General features: G+C 42.1%; 1 protein-coding gene across 1 annotated transcript; it reads right to left on the reverse strand.

The window, feature by feature from the left end:
- Positions 1-11,897: 11,897 nt before the first annotated feature.
- Positions 11,898-15,211, reverse strand: LOC147903471 (F-box/kelch-repeat protein At5g60570-like). Its single transcript, XM_087399182.1, has one exon. The coding sequence runs from the start codon at positions 13,826-13,828 to the stop codon at positions 12,431-12,433; it is 1,398 nt and encodes a 465-aa protein (XP_087255308.1). The 5' UTR covers positions 13,829-15,211; the 3' UTR covers positions 11,898-12,430.
- Positions 15,212-16,077: the final 866 nt, after the last annotated feature.

Here is a 16,077-nt window from a genome sequence, read left to right on the forward strand (position 1 = left end):
CGAATCCACTTCCTCGGCTTGCAATTGTTGTATTGGAACTTCCTGAGGAGCTGGATTTGGCGCTCTTGGATTTGGATTCCTGAGTGATTGCAGGAATTGTGTCCGAATGGGAACATGATTTAGCCTCGAAGCTGGGGGCGCTTGTGCAAGTGCCGGTTGCGTGTACACTGGCATGGGTGTCGGTTGGTATTGTTGAGGTTGAGGTGGGTTGTTGCGCATGTTGAAGATGCAACTATTTTCATCATGTCTACCGATGATGCAGATATGGCACCACAACCTTAGCGGTGGATTTGCTTGTGCAGTGATTTAGACTCTTAGGACCGAGCATTCATTTGCTGTATGATTGGCCATGCAGTGTGGGCACCATACATTTTCTTGCCATGTATAAGTCTGAGGTGGTGGTGGCTGTCATGCGAAGCTTTTGTTCTATGTCTTGCATCATTTCTTCTTTTAGCTTCAGGGTCATGGCCTCTAGGTGATCTTCATTAGACGTTTTGGCAGTGGACTTGGATTTGCCCTTTTTAGAGCACTTATCTCATGCACTGGATCTTCCATCATCACTGCTGCTGGTGTCAGAGTTAGTCATGCCATCCTCGATGTCAATGGCTACCCCATGAGCAGCAATTAATATTTCGTAACTGCAAATCTTTTTCATGTTTTTGTAGATTTTCTTCCTTAGTCCTGTAATGAACCATGCCGTGAGATTTCATGCAATGTAATTAGCATGCATACGTTAGTGTGAGGGTAGAGTGGTATAGTGTGAATAAGGGGATCAACCCCATCCACATGTGGATTGTGTATATATTGTTTGTGTCCTAATCTAGATGTATGTTGATAGGTTATCTTGTATTTTTTTCTTTTGACCTGACAAAATATGCCAGTCCCCTATAGCAATCCTTTCTTGGGATTCCATACTATTTTTTTGCTTTCTCGTGTGAACTAGTGCTAGATTTGTAGTCCACATATGTCAACCTTGTTATTTGTGTGGATGGTCAATGCTATATGTGACTACTTATACTGATTATGTTGATGTGACTACTTATACTGATTATGTTGATGTGATCATCTCACTTTTGACCTACCTGTATAATGGATGTTGATCATCCTAGTGGGTGACATAATGATTTGTAGTTATTTGTGTGTATGGTCAATGCTATATGTGACTACTTATGCTGACATTATCATCCAATTTTGACTTCGAGGTTGGTAGTGGATCTTAATTCCTTTTTCATGGATAGCTAGTGCTAGATGTGCAATCTCCTTATGGTAGACCTTGATCATGTTACCCATAGTACATGTTTTTCTTATGTGTGGCCAATTTGATACATGGTCCATGTATGCCAACCTTAATTGACTGTGATGCATTTATCTCTTAGTGATGCTTAGGGATAACCACATCTTAAAAAAAGGATGTCACATCATTTTTCGATGTTGAGAAATTAAAGCCCAAAATATTAGCATTTCTTAGCAATGTCATCTTCTGTGACACAAGCATTGCTAAGTGATGGCAAGCAACAAAATACTGAGTTCAATTTTTTCACCAAGGTGAAAATTAGTGTCACTTGGTTAAGCCAATTTTCGTATGTTATCATCTATGATATATTATTTTATTTTTTAAAGAAATGTATTAGCTTTGCCCAAAGTATTATGATGTTCATTTCTCATGGAAAAGGAACAAGCTCACTTACATAAAAATATGTTTCTTCTCCTTTCAATGTGGCGTATGATTACTTGTGTTATGTGTGCACTCTCTCTGTGGGATCATCTTTGACATGATATTAGAGACCAAGTGACTTCTCTTTAGCCATTGAATTTGTTGAGGCACCAAGACCCCCTTCCAAGATGTTTATTAGCTCATTTATTGATTTTGTAGCTCATTTTCACCCTCTAATTGCTTTCAATGCAATGTCTAATTATCTAGAGCTCAAGATAAAGATATACTCCCATGTGTTTACTTTTTGTGAGTGAGTTTGTACTTGTGTGTGAGAGAGAGAGAGAGAGAGAGAGAGAGAGAGAGAGAGAGAGAGAGATTTTGAGGTAAGCGTATAAACAAAGAGTATAAACAAAGAAGAGAAGAAAATCCATTCAGGCATGACTTCTTAGTGTACTCTAGTCACCACAAAACCTAGGTGGAGTCTCCCAAAAAAAATAAATTATAACTAACAAGAAAAGAAGGATCCATCCATCTAACCCAATCCACACTATCTTAGAGAACCTAAAGTTGATGAAGAAACGAGGAATGTCTTTAGCCCACCCCTACATCTTTGACAAGTAGGTGAACTTTTATGTGTAGAAGCAACTTTGCTACTAGTGGCAAGCTTGCTTTGTGAAGGATGAGCCAGGGTAAACATGAGTGCTTCTCTTTTAAATTCTCTTCCCATACCTTGTTGAATCTTAATAGCCAAACCCTTTGAGAGTCCTTCCTTAGCCATTTTTTGTTAAAGGCTCCCACAATGTTATAGGGTTGAGAGAAATAAAATCCGGGTGAAAGATAGAATAGGGGTCATTTGTTATTATTTTCCATTACCTCTAAATCCATTTTTCCACGAACCTATCTACTACCCATTCCAAATTCACCATCTCTAATCCTCCCTCATGTTGGGGAGGGTGCAAAACTCTATCCCACCTTGGCTATCTTCTTGTGGTTTGCATCCTCTCCCTATAGAAATGTCTTTAACAAGGAATTGACATTGACGACTCTTGCCTTGGAGGAAGACTAACATAATAGCGTGGTACATGAAGTGGTTCTATCACTTTGACCATATAGGCATAGTGAATGGCTGTAAATCCATCATATTTCAGCCTATCCACAGGATACCTAGCTTTGGTAGACCTGCACAAAATAGGCTCATTAGGTGCTCTCAAAACATCCCTTGTCTTCCTTACTCCAGGTGTAACAATAGAAGGAATACCCAACTCATCATCAAGGCTCTGTTCTGAGCCACTGGATTCACGATCCACATAAGAGTGACCTATATTCACATCAACCATGGGCTGATCTACTTTCTCTTTTTCTTTTCGTGATACTTGCATACCACTATCTGCATTGCTTTGAGGAGATCCTCCTGATCTCAATCTGCCTGTCCATGGCGAAGTATGTGAACCACTGCTGGAGGACACTACAGGTCCACTAATATTTTGTGATTGTTGCTATGAATTCTGTGTAGCATTACCATTTTGTGCATCTACATCATCAATCACATTTACTGGTTTATACCAGCTACTCATCTCATAAAAAATAACATCTCTGCTCACTGTGAACTTACGAGTAGAAGGGTTATAGCATCTATACTCTTTCTGCTACAGAGAATAACCAATAAAGATGCACTTCTCAGCTTTTGGATCCAACTTGGATCTCAACTCATCTGGCACATGAACATAGGCAATGCAACAAAAAACTTTCAAATGAGAAATATCTGGTTTCCTACTAGTATACCTCTCCTCTGGCGTCATGCCATGTATTGCTACAGTGGGAGTCCTGTTCATTATGGAGACTGCTATAGCAACTGCTTCAATCTAATAATAATCTGGCAGGTCTTTTTCATTGAGCATGGCACGAGATACCTCTCCAATATGCCCATTTTTTCTTTCTGCAAGTCCATTTTGCTATGGGGTATGACTGCATGAATATTGCTGCTTTATGCTATGTTCCTGCAGGAAACTTGCAAACTCATTTGAGAGGTACTCTCCCCCTCCATCTAACCTTAGGCATTTTATTTGCAGGCATGTTTCTTTTTCAACCATAGCTTTAAAAGCTTTGAAATGCCCAAACACTTCACTTTTCTTTTTCATAAAATACACCTAAACTTTTGTATTGTATTCATCAATAAAAGTGACAAAATAATGATAGCCTCCAATAGATGTAGCTTTAGTAGTCCACACATCAGAGTGGATTAATTCCAATGGCCTCTTACTCTCTTGAATATGTTTAGAAAATGGTTTCCTTGCCTGTTTTCCAAATTGACAGGCTTCACATACCTTATGCATTTCTGCAACCTTGAACTTAGGCAATCTTGCAACAATATTTTGGGCCTGCATTAATTTAAGTCACTGTACATTAACATGACCAATGTGTTTATGCCAAATATCAATATCTGCAACTACACCGGTCCCATGTGCAAACATTGCTATACTCAATTCACGCATGTCCGCATCCAACGTAAACATCATGCCCTTCTTCTTCCCTTTTGCTATCAAGCGACCTTTATTTTTTATATCCTCAACAAAGCATCCATGAGGATTAAATCTGACCTGCAAGCCTGCTCAACCATTTGACCAACAGAAACCAGGTTCTTTGTGATATTCAGGACATGAAATACATCAGACATGTATTTTTTTATTCTATCCTGCATAGACAAAGGAATTTTACCAGTGTGCACAATAAGATGTGTAGTATCATCACCAGTCTCCACAAATCCCGGTCTTTCCATTTTCCTTGCATCTTGCATCCATTCTGCATGACCTGTCATGTGGTTTGACGCACTTGAGTCAACATACCACACATCATTGCTTTCTTCTGCACTAGTCACAGAATTGGTCATGTGTTGCACCATAAACAGATGCTCATTTCTATCATCACCCTGTCTACTAGAGGATGCATAATTTCCTTGCTATAATTTTTCAGTCATGATGTCATTCTGCTTTTTATAGCAGTCTTTAACCATATAACTCATTTTACCACAGTAGTAGGATTCATCATTTTTGTTTGCATTTTGGCCTCTCTGCCATTCACCACGACCTCTTTGGCTCCCCCTGCCTCTAAAGTTACCACGTTCTCCTTCATAGGATTGGTTTTCTTGAATTTGCTGCATATTCTAATTTCTGCCACAGCCTCCAAATCGGTGTGCTCTACCTCTGCCTCTACCTCTTCCAGCATTTGAGTAGAAGACAACTTCTTTTGAAGTTCCTCATGAAGAAGATGCACCACCATTCTCTGCTCTTCAGAAATTAAAAGAGTAATCCCTCAAAATCAGGAAAATTCTCACGGACGGTGATGGATGTCCGGAATTGTGCATAATCCTTTCTTAGACCATTCAAGGTCACAGAAACTAAATCATCATCTTCCACTAGCGACCCAATAGAAGCAAGTGCATCTGCAATCTTCTTCACCTTTATGTGGTAGTCATTGATGCTCATATTTTCTCTGTGCACATCATGCAACTCCTGTTTGAGCTTCATTCTCCTGGCTTGTGTATTTGTGCTATACATTTTTGTCAAAGTATCCCACGCCTCCTTCGACATGCTTGCATCCTGAATATGCACAATCATAGAATCTGAAATACTGATAGACAGCCAGTACATAACTTTTTCGGCTCTCTCATGCCAGCCTTTAAATGCTTGCAACTCCTATTAATTGGGAACATTAGGAATAACTGGTTCTTGTTCAGCTCCAGTAATGAACTCCCAATAGCCTTTTCCCTTAAGGAAATTCGTCATTCTAAACTTCCATGTTTGGAAGTTGTTCTTGTCAAGCTTTTCAGTGATAATCTATGAAAGAGCATCAGACGCCATTACAGAACACTACAAAATATTCTGTCACTGCAAAAGAGCACAACTTCTGCCTCACAAGGGCAAATCTGCAAAACTGATGAGAGTGGTATTTGACCACACAGTCACTTTCTAGTGATGATTATGCATTAACAGGTAATAAGAATGATTATGTCACTCCCAATATCTCTCCGCATAGGCATATGATGTAATTTCTGCGATAACTTTTCATCGACATGCAGAATAATGGTCGCATAGCAAAAACATGGCACTTTCCTAAGTGCCTGCGGAAAACTTCCACCACCAAAATGGGCCTCGAAATGGCCTCGAATCAAAAAAATAATTTCACCAAGGACGTCGCCCTTATCCCATAGCATATACTGCCTTCTCGCCACACCGCAAAGAGCATCCCAATCTGAGACAGTGCACTCTTGTACTTTTTGGCTGTGCTACCTGCAGAGATTTGCTCCCAAACTCGAAAAAAGAAGGAAAGCAACATTGATCCTCTTACTAGGACATCGCGAACTTGGTTTGCTTTCTTGAGCTTCTTACCACGAACCGAGCTCTGATACTATGTGAAGAGAGTGGAAGAAAAGGAAGGAGTCTCACTTGCGGCTTTCTCACATACACAATGGGGAAATATACACAAAGGTGGAGACTGGAAGCAGTTTTCCTCTTCTTAGTTGTGAAAGCCAAAAGAACTCTCTTAGTACGAAAGAATAGGTGAACCCTATATGTGGGTCTCAAACCAAACTCAGCTAACTAAGGTGACATACTAACTGACCCACTAACTAGAGTACATAAAGATAGATGTCATCCAGCTATTATTTATGGGCAATGTACCAATTGCATCTACAACTAACAGGTCGATGACATAAATGCACAACGATCACCCTAGCATATCACGAGTGGAGCTCGATATCTCATATATGCATACATACATACATACATACATATATATATATATACATTATATCCATAATGTGCAATTATATATGCTATGATTGTAATACTATTGTTGATATTGATTGGGGTGCAAAACTACTACACATCATAATGATTTGTGCTGCTCCGCTCTTGTAATTCATCTCCATGGGCAATGGATCTTTTATTACTTCTGCATGGCCTTATAATATAAAGATTATTACCTCTCTCTCTCTCTCTCTCTCTCTCTCTCTATATATATATATATATATACACACACACACACACACACACACACACTTATTTTCAAAGATTGACGTGTAGCTCAAGGGTTATGCCACATGGCATACATATGGCTCCTCTCATGTCTTTGCTCTCTCCTTGCTATTCCTTGCCACGTGTGTGTGTGTATACATACATGTATATATATATGTATACATACATACATGTATGTATGTATGTAGTATACATATACATATTATATATATATATAATATGTATGTATGTATGTACACATATACATATATATACATATAAATATACATATAAATATGTATGTATGTATGTATATACTCATTTTCAAAGATTGGCTCGTAGCTCAAGGGTTGTGCCACATGGCCGGTAAATGGCTCCTCTCATGTCTTTGCTCTCTCCTTGCTATTCCTAGCCACGTGGGCAATCGTGGCCAGCCAAGGGATTTGCTATCTCCAAATCTCTCTTGCCTTCCCCGCACAACAATGCAAATTCCTCTTGTTGCAATCCTTGCTTTGATAATCCGCTCCTTCCCAAATTGTGCGGTTGGTGCAGTGTTTAAGGAGTCCCAAATTTGGAATTGCAGAGTCCCATGGCAAATTGTGCAGCTAATGTAGCATTTTTGAAGCATTGCACAATCTCAAGTGTTTCAGCTTCCCTTCCACATTTTGCATTTTAGCAACTCGCGTTTAAAATTGACAGCACTTTCTCAAGCAGGGCAGAGGCCTTCACCACAGTCGAGATGGTAGCAACAACCATGGGCTTCAAAAGTAGCTTCTCGCCATTGTCTTTTGCCAAAAAGAAAGTGTGTTCCAGTCCACTAGAGACGCACCAACAAGGCACCTCCCCTCCACCAGCCTACATCTTTACTTCTCTACATCTAGGTTCGATGGAGGGCGAAAAAAGGATGCATACATTAGCTGCATGGGTGGTGGAATCAAAAGCGCATTTGCCAATTTAACTATCTGCTAGCGATTAGCAAAGATCAGTAGTAGATTGGAGTTGTTGCTACAAAAGCTCTTCACTTAGATGAGGGGTCCGATCTTCGTCTGCCAGAAGAATGTCTTCTTGCGACTATAACCTGGCAAATTTTTTCCATAGGTCCCTCAGGATTAGGACGTGCCGTTTGATTTTGCAAAATTGGACGTAGTACATGGGAGATTTGCTACCTTGAGCAATGACTCAGGAAATTGGATCTGCGACAACAGTCATAGTTTAACGATACTGAAGTCACTGAGTGAGCCTAGACACGACAGCGAGGTAGATGAGGGAAATTTTGAGGCAACATAGTACATGGCAGATTTGCTAGCTTGAGCAACGAATCAGGAAATTGGATTTGCAACAACGGGCATAGTTTTTGAGAATACATAAGTCACTGGATGAGCCTAGACACGACAACGAGGGAGATTGAGGGGAAATTTTAAGGCGACATGGGGAACACAGAGAGTTGGTTGAACAGGGTGAAGGTACATCTCAATGAAAAGGTGAGGAACCGTGCAGGGGATTTGGAAGGTTCGTGTAGAATGTAGATGTATTGGCCAAAAGAAAAATGAACTTTTAGATTTGGTTGACATAACCCTAGGGAGCATCTCCTTATCTCGGCCTGTTTTGTGCTAAGATTGTCATTAGCTAATAGTAGATTTGAGGTCAACAGAAGCTTCGGATATGGTGATTTTGTTCTTGAAATGGAGAGCTGGATAAAGGGCCACCAAATGTGGCAGCAAATTTAAAACCAGCTTCTCAAAGGATGGCAATGACTTCCTCTTGAGATAGGTTACGGCATGAGAATCAAGAAATGGCGTTTCTCTCACCAATAGGTGATGCATCTTTGGTCAAAGCGGTAGAGCTGAGGCAAAAGCAATTGTAGACACGAGAGTATCATCTCTCAAAGATGGACAAAATGCATAGGAGCTTTAAGGTATCATCACGCCTTGAAAGTTTGTGATCACTTGCTAATGGTAGAGAAAAAGAAATGGGGTGAGTGGCTGGATGAGAATGATGCCTATAGATTGGGGAAGGGGGATCTGAAAGAGACAAGGAACCGGGAAACGTCTCAAAACTTGACAAATGTGTGCAATGATGCTTAGATGAACAGAGAAAAAGCGTATGAGAAGTTGCTTCACTATGCCGTAGATAATTCAGCCCATCAGAGACGGATCATGTTGCTCCTATATATAAAATCTAAAATAAAAACCATATGGAAGGTGCTCTCTGTTTTCCACCTTAATGTCCTTGCACCCACCAAAAGAAAAAATTTCCTTGTTGCCTTATCCCATCTCACTTACATCAATGGCCCTACCTGCCAACCCTCTACTTGTCCCTCTTCTCGCTTAATAAGGGCCTTATCTTTCACCCATCCATCAGCCTCAAAATATGAAAATGGATGCAAAAGGATCTATCCTGCACACAGACACTAACACCTATGGCCTGATAACCAATGTATTCACCCAAGTTTTGGATAGAGATGACTATTGCATGGCATTGTCAAATTCTTAAGTGCGATGTGGCAGAATATAGTGGATTTTCCACCTTGTCTTCAAAAGTATCAGCATGACAAAGCAGACCTAAGCCCAACAGGAACTCAGCATACTGCTCGTGAGAAAGGACTACAAATTGGCCTCTCAGCATAATAAAGGACAATGAAAAGTATATTTACATACTGTCTGTAAACGAATAACCTACTATTAACATCCATTATGCCTACTGATCTAAAACATCAGTTTACCCTACTGATCCAGATAGCCTTTGTGGTGAGTTTTCAATACCCACATACCATAAGCAGCATGCAGAGGTTCAAATACAAGGACAAACTGTTTGAAGCTATAATGAAGTGGATAGAGTATACAAGCAAAGCACTTCAACTACAATACCCAGTTGCCATTTCCAATGGAAGTTTATACATGAATGAGGCTGGCTTATATACCTAGATGAATCTAGGAACATTCCCAAACTCATCCTCTAAAAACACAACATAGTGCAGTTTCAATCTCATGATAGTCACTCACAAGGTTGAAAACCATAAACTCCATCATGCATAGCAGGGACTAGCTACTATGACATCCCCACTGACGTCATCAGTGCCCAACAGTGGGTGTAGACCATAGTATAAAAATATGCTCTCACACATACAAATCCACACACCCACACATACTTGAGCATCCCTACTATGACATCCCCACTGACGTCATCAATGCCCAACAGTGGGTGTAGACCATAGTATAAAAATATGCTCTCACACATACAAATCCACACACCCACACATACTTGAGCATCCATTTATACAAAGTCTTCATACTGAGTTTCTGTCGGCACTCAGGAGGTGAAGGGCAGACTCAGTCATGATGAAGGCTAGCACTAAAGGAGAAGGCTAATCAAAAGGTAGTCCAAAATCTCTTCATTCAAGCTACAACTGCTTGTGAAGTCTCAACATTTTCATTTTAGTCTCTCCCCAAGGAGCATCTAAATCTAAATCTAGCTGATAGGGCAATGCACCATTTAAGATAGAAAGAATTATCACAATACCAGCAGGCCACAACTTGGATGAAAACTTCACAAGGTGAAATTTGCATGTCCACTAATACGGCAGAAGCATACATAGCCGTCCATGGCATGGAGCTCTAGGGTCTTAGGTACAATGCATGAGTGCAGCTGTAGATCAATCAACCTACTCAGCTGACCTATCCATCTAAGATCAGACAGCAAAAAAGAAATCCGCCGCAAATCATCTAGTCAGATAATCCTTCAGCACCTCAGCTTACAGTCATCACAAACCACCAAGCTAAAATCTGATATTATACATGAAAAATTAAGTTTGTAAAATGACAATCTTTTGGCATTAGGCTTATATAATAAGGACCTACCATCATCCTCATTCAATGTCTTCGCCCAAATTCAGTGTTGGTCATTAGTAAAGTTCTCAACAAGTGGGATGATCTGACTGTAGAGGATTTATAAGCAGCTACAAAAGTCAAAAGTCTACAACTTTTGTTTGCTCTCATGCAGACTTAATGGCGAGGGAATTACATGTAAAACTGACTAATTCACATAACACCTTAATTTCTAAACATTTATCAAAGTTGCATTTTCCATAACTTTCCCACCTGAGATTACAAACTACCGATCCAGAATAGTATAGAGCCGCCTTATCACCCAGAGAAACAAAGAATGATCAGTTACTGAACCGAATCAACTTTGGTGGTGTTGTGAGAATGACTACCACACTATTGACTTTAACAATCTACGCACCCTTTCAATGCGCAACTATCTCTAGGACAACACAGCCAAGCTAACCTTCCAAGCATAATCATGTAAAATCTCTCAAAAAGGAAAAGAGAAATCAGTAGCATTAATGCCTCCAAGCAAGTATACAATTTGAAAAACCTGTGTTGATTGATGTACTGAAGGGCAGTGAAACTTTTTCATTCCAAAAAGTCCCCCTCTGTTTCTAAGGGTTGCCATAAAAGAGAGTTTCAACATATTTAAACAATGAACCAGTACAGAATATTTCACCAATGAGAGTGTATTCTCAACATATAATCTTCGAAGAATAGAGCTTGTAGCAACACTGTAGATTGTCAAAATGTTTCATTCAACAGAGTCTACTTTCAGATTATTGTTGTTTATATCTTAAGTGTAAGAAGAAACTGACGACTGACTAAACTCATCAAAACATTTTTCAAACAAAACACTCTGAATGAAACACATATGACATCCCCACAGCGCCCAACAGTGGGTGTAGACCATAGGATAAACATACGCTCTCACACATACAAATCCACACACCCACATACATGAGCATCCATTTATACAAAGTCTTCGTAATGAGTTTCTGTTGGCACTCTGAAGGTGAAGGGCAGACTCAGCCATGATGAAGGCCTACTCATAGTTGTTAAAACCAACCTGAAAAAAGAATCCTGACACCTAGTTCTAAAACATTTCAGAATGCAACAGATCTGATAAACCTGTTATGAACATTCGCAGCTTCAAAAATCCTGCTCATCCGAGTACCTTTTCAGCAAAATTCCAAGCCTCCTACTATCGAGGGAAAAGCCATATTCTACATTCAGAGCTTAGTGCCAACTACAAGATTCAAAACTTTCACGGCCCACATTTCATCCTGTGAAGTCCGAACTAACCATATAACCAGATTAAAAGTAGGTGCAAGAACATACGAAGATGACACAATTTGTAGAAAGATATACGTGTCGAACTCACCACACATTCAAGGTGAATTGCAAATACAAGCAGCAGCCTTAACAAAACCATGCGGTTACCAACATGGCTACTCCCTAAGACCACAAACTTTGTTACAAATACAAACGCATACCCAACTCACGAATAAAACATATAATCCAAATCTAAAAATCTTCCAGCGCTTAATCTGGTCAACTCGAGCAAAACAATTTTTTGTCAGCAATACGTGAGTCCAATGAGCCTATATACATGAGGCAATGCCATTAACTACGCAATATCAGTTTGGAAGCGACATGTTAGCGAACAAGCAGTGTGAAACTTTTGGAGACAACATAACAAAGAATTCCAAGGAAAATACTGCAACGGTCTTTGAACATGACCACACTGCCCCTCCACCTCATCGATTCAGCACACATATCTGACTCTTAAGGTTCCCATGGCCTTCAACGAGGGCAATGATAACACAAAAGAGACAACTTTACATCCTGTGTGACAACAGGCGGGCAGTACTGAACCTGAGATTTTTGCTACAAGGAGAACCTTCCCTTGGACAGCACCCTAGCAGCTGTCTAGATCAGCAAGCCATAACTGCACAGTTGTAAAGAAAAGTACCAGTACCTCTAAACCTTACATTCACCAGTTTCCATTCAGGAACTGCGGCATCAGATGTAGGCCGCCAAGAAAACACAGCAATGCCATCTTCCTGCTGACGGGATTGCCGGTACCCACCTATAACAAACATCTCGTCTCCAAGAGCCTTGAACGCCAAACCCCATCCATTTCGAAAATCTGCCCTCACTGGCACAGGTCCAAGGATCTTCCATGTGTTGGCGGCCTTGTCGTAGACCTTCAACAGATTAGTGGCAGTATCGATGGCGTACAGTTGATTGTTTACCACTGCTACCAGAGGAGGCGAAGGCTCGAATGTTACCACCTGGTCCGCATCTGGAGCAGGATACATGTTCTCAATGGTTCTCCACGTTCCTCTGGACGGGTCGTATTCTTCTCCGCTCGTGATTGGGTGGTGATTCCTATCCTTTCCGCCAATCACAAAGAACTTCCCATCCATGTAGAACCCAGAGCACTTGTGCCGTGGAATTGTCATAGGCGGCAAGGGATCCCATCTGCTATGACGAGAATCATATCTCTCAGCGCTATTCAGCACATTGAATGCAACTGCACCGAAGCCTCCAGCGACAAACGCGAATTCCCTGCAGCTGGCTGAGGCGAAGAGGCATCGTGGATTCACCATAGGAGGACCCCTTTCCCAGCTGTTGAAGGCCAGATCGTACTTGTAGCAAGCAAAATCGAAGGCCTCCTTGCCGAGCCACAGCAAATGTGTGCCGGCAGACAGAGATTCCTTGTCCGAAAGATCGAAATTAGGGTTATGATTCGTGGGAGGAAGGTTCATCCACGCGTTCCGTTTGGGATCGAATGACGTCCAAGACCCGGTTGCACTTGTATACATGTAAATCCACTGCTCCACGACGCCATAGCGACGGCGAAGCTGGAAGAGTAGAGGGCTTCGAACCAGCTCCAGATACTTCCGACCTAACATGGCCAGTCTGCCGTGATCTGAGCGGGAGACAAATGAAAGGCATCTGAGGGCTGTCTCGTCGTCAAGCCCGGGCAGAAAAGATGAATCTTCGTTCTGATCCGCATCCTCGTGGTTGGAATGGCAGGCCGTCTTACCAGTGACCTGAACGGCGAAATCGATTGCCGGAGCGTCTGTGCAAACATGGAGGACTTCACCCTCGACCTTGTGGGTCTCGAGGAGAGAGTCAAGGGCTACTCTGGGTTTCTTTCTCTTCTCTGAACCACTGGGCTTTGCCTCAGGCAATTGGGAAGGAACCTCGGCCCGGTATGGTTTGGACAACCACCAGGAAAAGATGTAGGGGGGATCATCATCGAGGAGGAGCTGTTGAGGATGACAACGCAGGATAGGAAGGATGCAGCCGTGGCCATCCCGCATGGTTGAAACCAGTGGAGGGAGGCAAGGAAGGGTGGTGAAGGAGCAAGGGTTGAGGCACACAAGCAACCCAAAACAGACCCAAAACAGAGCAAACAAAGGCGAATGAGAAGGGGGTGGTGTCTGAGGAGAGAGTACAGCTGCCAGAAAAAAAAAAAGGTTAAGTAAGGAGGAGAGCCATATAGCCCTAACTGCTAGAGAAGGGTAGGGATTCAGGAAGGAAAGACAGGAGTTGACAGAGAGGCAGGGTAACAGAAGGGAGTAAAATAAGCAAGAGAGGAATCTAAGAAGCTATCGGAAGGGAAGAGTGCAACTGTGCGGTGTTTGTGGAAAGTCTGGCAATCTTTGAGGGGAGGAGAGGGGAGGAGGCGGCCAGAAGAGGGGGTAAAAAAAGGAAGGGAGAGAGAGAGAGCTTCACAATCCCCACTCAGGCAACAAAAAGCAGAAAAGGAGGAGGAGGAGGAAGCTCATGCGTGGTCAGAAACCAGCCCAGAGACTCCCTGATAGACGAAAATGCTCATTGGGCACAACACTTACACATGAAAGAATGCTCAAAGAGGCCATAGATGCACGACAACTTACACAGAGGTAGCCACATTCAGAGAGAGTGAGGATTCAAAATGGCTTCAGGAAAGGAAATCAGGCATGCATAAGAGGGACGAGATTACACAGACTCACGCATCAGTACTTAGTTATATATATAAGCTCGCAGATGGCTCCAAGCACCCCTAAAGAAACAACAGAGGAGCTGATATGCAAAGGGAGCTAGAGCTGATATGCAAAGGGAGCTACGAGATTCATAGACACTCTCACATACACAAAGAGCTCAGAAACACACACACAGAGGAGCCAGACAGAAAGGCTGGCCCCAATGAGACGGGCACGCAACGGAGGAAGTACTCCAGAAATATAAACACCCTCCCCGCCCCCACACACAACACCCTTTTTTTTTTTTTCGTGAAGCACAACACTTCCACTCACACATACAACACACACACACACACGCACACACAAACACAGAGGCACAAAATCCAGCAAGGACGCAGTGTCTAGGGGATTGAGAGCGGTCAGCTCAAAGAACCCATAACGAGAAATGTCAAGAGAGGGCTACCAGCAAATCCACAGAAGTTTAGAAACCAAGAATAGATGTGGGTTTTGAGGCTGAATGTAGGTAAGACTCCACTCCAAGAAGGAGAGAGAGAGAGAGAGAGAGAGAGAGAGGTGGCAGGCCTGACATGCGCACAGATTACTAACACCTCCAACATAAAATATACACAGAATTCTATTTAGATATTTGGAGTGAGGATGCAGAAATGAGTGACGGAGAGACAGGCAGGAACCCACCTTTGAATGCGGGAAGGATCAGGGGGGACGGGGGTTGGCCGAACAGCTATGTCAATCACTTGCAACCAACTGAAAACTAGAGAGAGCTGAGTGTAGCCTAGGAAGAGAAGACGGGCAAATGATTGTTGCTATGCAAACTTTGATAGAGTATAATATATTTTTAGAGGCCCAAATCTGCCAATCTGACCCTCCTCTACTTCCGTCTCTTTCTTCCCCATTTGTTTGTATTTGTGTGTGAGGAATTCCCCTTCTCATTTTCAACCTTTCCTCTATTTTGATCAAACCTTGTCCTCTGATAGTCCTCTGATTTTGAATCTTTCCTCTAAGTGCTCTGGGCTATCCTTTCTTACTCTGCTGATGTGTGTGTTTATGGTTATCCTTGCTCTCTTGACTGGCATTCTTCCTGCAAGTGTGTGTGCTTGCGCTTTCAAGCCCTTTCCTACCCTTCTTCTCCCCTTTCTGTTAAAAGCAACCTTCCCAAGTGTGCGAGCCTCTATATCTCAATCCCTTGCTTTCACGTTCCCCTCTTCTTGTACCTGTTGACAACACCCCTTTTTGAGCTCTGTCCCGTTTCCCTTTCATTCACCCCTCTTTCATCTCTCCCAATCCATCTTATTGCGCAAATCCACTCCCACACCCCTGTTTTTGCTTGTAAAGATTCCGCACTGTCCGTGTCTTGTAGGTAGTTCGTTCTCTGTTAATTACTTTCCTCTGGTGCATATTGTTCATGGTAGCTGCTGCTTGGTTAAATATTAAAACCATTCCCCTTCTCTCTCTCTCTCTCTCTCTCCTGATTACCATCCATGAATCACTCCCCCGCGGGCCCCAACCCCATCCTGATCGCAACCTTTTGCTCATAAATCCTGCACGCCATTGGCCCGTTTTCCCCATCCGCCCAAAATTCCGCA

Source organism: Dipteris shenzhenensis, chromosome 3, assembly GCF_047967505.1.
Source record: "Dipteris shenzhenensis isolate YYH24624 ecotype China chromosome 3, Dip_SZ_1.0, whole genome shotgun sequence".
Classification (NCBI taxonomy): Eukaryota; Viridiplantae; Streptophyta; class Polypodiopsida; order Gleicheniales; family Dipteridaceae; genus Dipteris; species Dipteris shenzhenensis.